Source organism: Camelina sativa, chromosome 13 (assembly GCF_000633955.1).
Source record: "Camelina sativa cultivar DH55 chromosome 13, Cs, whole genome shotgun sequence".
In the NCBI taxonomy this organism is placed as follows: Eukaryota; Viridiplantae; Streptophyta; class Magnoliopsida; order Brassicales; family Brassicaceae; genus Camelina; species Camelina sativa.
The window spans coordinates 22,321,059-22,325,817 of NC_025697.1; the positions used below are offsets into that span (position 1 = coordinate 22,321,059).

The following is a 4,759-nucleotide window of genomic DNA, read 5'->3' on the forward strand; positions in this document are numbered from 1 at the left end:
TTGTGCAGAATCAAGAGCGATTACTCAGTACATAGCTCACAAATACGAAAACCAAGGAACCAACCTTCTCCCAGCTGACTCCAAGAACGTATCTCAGTACGCGATCATGGCCAATGGAATGCAAGTGGAAGCTCACCAGTTCGACCCAGTGGCTACAAAGCTTGCGTGGGAACAAGTAATCAAGCTCATCTATGGCTTGACTACAGACCAAGCCGTTGTTGCGGAAGAGGAGGCTAAGTTAGACAAGGTCCTTGATGCCTACGAGGCTAGGCTCAAGGAGTTCAAGTATATGGCTGGTGACACTTTCACTTTGACCGATCTTCACCACATTCCCGTGATTCAATACCTGCTCGAAACTCCCACCAAGAAGCTCTTCACCAAGCGTCCACGTGTCAACGAGTGGGTGACTGAGATCACCAAGAGGCCAGCTTCCCAGAAGGTCCTTCAGTGAAGTAATTTCTAAAAGGAAAAACAACGGCTTTGCTTCAGTCACAAATAGTAATGCTAAGAGTTAATAAGCGGCGGCCTCATCGCCCAATTTCTCAGTACTCTGTTTCGTTCTTTGTGTTGTATCCTCTGTTTTTGTTTTAGTTATGTGAGTGTGTTGTATGTCCTTGAGAGATCTTTGTCTAATCTACAAGCGCTTTTAAATTAAATCAATCTGTTTAACTAATGCAAAGATAGCAATGTCACTTAAATATAGAGTTACCTAGTAATGAGCTTGTATACAAGGGACTTTAGTATTGTGGAAATCTTACTTACGAACGTTTCTCCTGGGCATTCTTATCCTTAAAGTTTCCTTGCTTTGTCAGGTCCGAAAATGACAAAATTAAAGTAGTCATTATCTTTCAAATTAATTAGACGGCACAAAACAAAACACCATCAGGTTTCTGGACCTATTCACCTCTCAATAAGTTACAGAAACGTTTTTTTCGGCAGTTAAAAAAACGATTAGAGCAGCAAGTTTTGTCTTTTTCACCATTAATCACGGATCTTGACCACCTAAAAATCGAGCTAATGCTTCCAATGATTTGCAGATAATTGCAGACTCTGGTTATCCTTTAAAGTAGTTTAAGGCTTTTGCTACACTAATTAGAACACATATTTCATAAAGATCACTTTTGCTACATCAGTTACAAGAAATGTCCTTTATTCAGAGTTCGTCTGTTAGGAGTGTGGCAGAAGAATCCTTAACAGATTTCTGTACTACTGTGAAACTAAAACACATACCAATGCCTGTACTACTGAGAAACTAAAACACATACCAATGCCTTCAACGGGCCAAGGAAGAACATTCTGGTTCTAGTACAAAAAAACTCTTATTAACAGGGTTCGCAACTGTTTCTTCAACGAACGTTTAGTATCTTCTGCAGAAAATTTGAAGTAACAAATTAGCAAACACAAGCCGAGCAACATCATTAGCATGAATGTAGAACCAAAAGAAAACTACACTAGGCTCCATTATCATCTAAAGAACAGTAAGAGAAGCTGAGAAGAGCTACTGAAAGTGAAAAATTACTGATACATGATAAATCCGAAGGGGAACCTCTCAACAGAACAAAATACAACTTTGATAAATCTCAACAAAGTTTTTATTAAAGTAGGGGGAAAAAACATTAACTGAAACCAGTAATATAAAAAAGATCCTTCTGCAGCAGAGATATTTTTAGTACATGCTGTACTTGTCGTTCGTAGCTTCTGGTCGAATGCTCTTGTAGATGGACATGGCAATTGGAAGAATGGCCGTGAGAGCAATCTGCAACTGATCCGAGCTGCTGGTTCTGACTGTGATCTGTCCGCTCATCTTGTTGTTAAGTCCTGCACGAAGCGCGATCTTTGAGTTCCTTCCAACAGAGACTTGAGATTGGAGATTGGCTCCAAGGGCTAAATCGCCTCTCCACTTCACCAGAGACAGCCCTAAAGAGGATTGATCCTGCCCAATAGGGAAATCAGCTTCCCTAAGCCTGACCTCGAGGTTCGCACCATAGGCAGAATCTCCCTGTGATCGCATTGTCCCAGTGCTGCCCACAAGAACAAACCTTTTCCCCAGTGCTATTTGATCCTCGAGTTTAACACCAGTGGCAATGTTTTCTCCCAAGAAAGTCACTGACCCTCCAACAGTCGTCTTGTTCTTCCTCAAGTTCTTGAATTTGGTTTCTCCTCTAACCACATAAGCCAGCTGCTTCCCTACATTCTGGATATCGAACCCTGCCATAGTGGATCCATTCTCGCCGTGCTTAGCAGACACCGACGAGTCCAAATGAATGTTGAACTCTTTCTTGTCCTTGGTGACTTGGACAGTAGCCGTAGCAGGGAACCGGTTTGCTACAGCAAGACTATGTTCTGCATTGACGCCGTCATATCCACAATCATGGTCCCAACCATGGGTGTCCAACACTGGCCTGGTTAGGAGTTGTGAAGTGGGCTCCAGAAAACGGTATCGGTAAGCTGAGTTATCACTATCAAATGAAGGTGGCAAAACCATATCGGGTAATGGAACTGGCACTGCAGCTGGAGCCCCATTTTCTGGATCATCTTCTTCTCCCAGATAACCAAACTCACTTTCACCCACCTTCTTCCCGTTTTTCTTCATTTCTTTCATCCTCTTCAATTCCTCTCTCCACTGTTTCTTCTGCAGGAGCTTTACCCGGTAATCATACTCCTCGAAATATGCCTTTCTCTGTTCTTTTGAGAGTTTTGCAAGTTGGGTTTTTCGAAGAGGCTTAAATGGTGGCAGCTGGTCATACTCGTCATCTTCCCCATCGTCCTGCTCAGAATCAGATACATCATCAATTTCAATATCAGAGTCAACACTATCACCACCTTGGTCTCCAGGGAGCTTAGGATGTGCACGGGACTGCAACAGCCAAGACAACAAGTAAGGGAGAGGTGGGGATCGAACTCGGAAACCAAATACTTTACGGTGGTCGATTGGTTCTTGAGGCTTCAATAGAGAATTTGCTTCAGACAAAACCTTTAGGGAGTAGCACAATAACAACAGCTGAGGTCTCCAAGTTTGGCCATTCGGGAGAACCTTCACTCCCTCCCGGTTCTTCCTACACAAGGGGTGATTCTCAACAAGAGAAACCGGATTCATCAGACTTGGGTTCATCAAGCGTAGATCACCAACGGCCTGTCCTATAGACTGTTGCACTATGTGTGAGCACTGCGCTACAAACACATCATAGTTCAATGGGGTGCCAGATGGGCCATCAGGAGGGGCAGAAGCAGCATGGGTCAATGTCACTATAGCGTTTTTCCATATGGATGAACCAAGAGAAGCGGTAACCGTCTTTAGCAAGGGTAAATTGTTCAAGTCCCTGGTCTGGGTATCAAGTCGATCCACATAAAGAACAATATCAGGGGGAAACTTCTTCATTACCTTCTTTATAGAGGACAACATTTTTGCATTTGTACTTTGATCCATCGCAGCAGACTTCAAACCCGGAGTATCAATAAAGTTAATCTTGACACCACCCACTGTTTCAGAAATTTCCCTAACCGAAGTGGTTGAGAGCCCAAAAGCATCAATGGACGTCTTCTGATTTCCCAAAATGGAGTTTATAGTAGCACTTTTTCCCACCCCGGCTTTTCCAAGGACCAGTATGTTTAGAGAGAAGTTCAAATCTTCGTTTCCCTCAGCCTCAGACTCCACAGCTTTCTTCTTCGCAGCATCAAGACTGAATAACTGCCCAGTTTGTCTCCCAGCAAGTAGTGCAAGACGGTAAAGAACCTGCGCTGCAATTGAATCTTCTGCCGAATGCCCCAACCTTTGCAAAAGCCTCAAAAACTTCACACGAAGGCTTTGCAACTTTTCCAATTTCTGTTTCTCTTCCTCGCTCAAGTTAACCTCAGTCTCATCCGCCATTGTAACATTAGGATTGGAAAAGATGTTGGAACGGTTTGCACGTGGAGCTGCTGCAGGTTTCAAGGGCCTTAACGATGAACTCAAACCAGCTGGTCTATCCATAGAGAAAAGCTTTGTACCATCTTGAGATGTTATGGTAAAATTGCCACCTTCTGAACTTCCGCCACCAGTGGCTGCCTTCAAAAGTGCAGCCAAAGCTGCAGAATCAAACATTTTCTCCCCACCTTCATCCTCTGTGTCTACATCCTCGTCAGAATCGGTGACAATCTGGCCATCAATCCTACCTGACATACTGTTAGAAATGTTTGCTTCATCAGAATGTGCCTCAGTACCAGAAGAAGCCTTTTCCAGCTCTGCTAAGAACTGTTTTGCAGCTTCAGAACTCCCAAATATCATCTCTTCAGTTTCTTCTTCACTTTCAGACCCATCAACCCCGATAACACCTTCTCCAAAAGGTTCCTGGTCCACTTCCTTTTCTTCAAAGTTAAACTCACGAGAAGAAACAATGTCTTCGACTGGGAGCTTGTTTCCACCCTCTTCAGCATTGTCTCCTTCGGAAACTTCCGGAACCTCCGGGTTAGGGTTTGCTTCAAACTGTGACTCAGCTGCGGGATTTGAATCCTCTTTTACATCAATTGAATCTACGTTTGAACTTTCAGAAACAGGCAATTCTTTTTCTTCCACATCCACTTTTGGTTCGTCAGACTCTACTTTGGCTGCCTCTGATATTTCCTTAGCAGCCAATTCAATATTCCCATCATACGCAGCAGTCAGGTCGTCAGGTTCCTCAATACTTGGGATGGTCTTCTCAACCTCATCATCTCCACCATATTCCTTAATTTCAGCCTCCTTCGCTGCCCCAACAACCACAATCCCTGGCTCTGCAACATT

At 43.6% G+C, this 4,759-nt stretch overlaps 2 protein-coding genes across 3 annotated transcripts in view; one reads left to right on the forward strand and one right to left on the reverse strand.

Annotated features, from left to right (window-relative positions):
- The window catches only part of LOC104737512 (glutathione S-transferase F3), a 1,495-nt gene extending 839 nt beyond the window's left edge, over nt 1-656 (forward strand). Inside the window, exon 3 of the mRNA XM_010457716.2 lies at nt 9-656. Coding sequence (XP_010456018.1) covers nt 9-451 — 443 coding nt within the window. The 3' untranslated portion in view covers nt 452-656. The remainder of the gene's footprint in view (nt 1-8) is intronic.
- LOC104737513 (translocase of chloroplast 159, chloroplastic) overlaps nt 1,487-4,759 on the reverse strand; it is an 8,024-nt gene continuing 4,751 nt past the window's right edge. The window contains exon 3 of one of the 2 annotated variants that reach the window (XM_019234775.1): nt 1,487-4,735. In XM_019234775.1, the coding sequence (XP_019090320.1) occupies nt 1,667-4,735 (3,069 nt within the window). In that variant the 3' untranslated portion in view covers nt 1,487-1,666. The remainder of the gene's footprint in view (nt 4,736-4,759) is intronic. The other variant, XM_010457717.1, reaches the window with a different exon arrangement.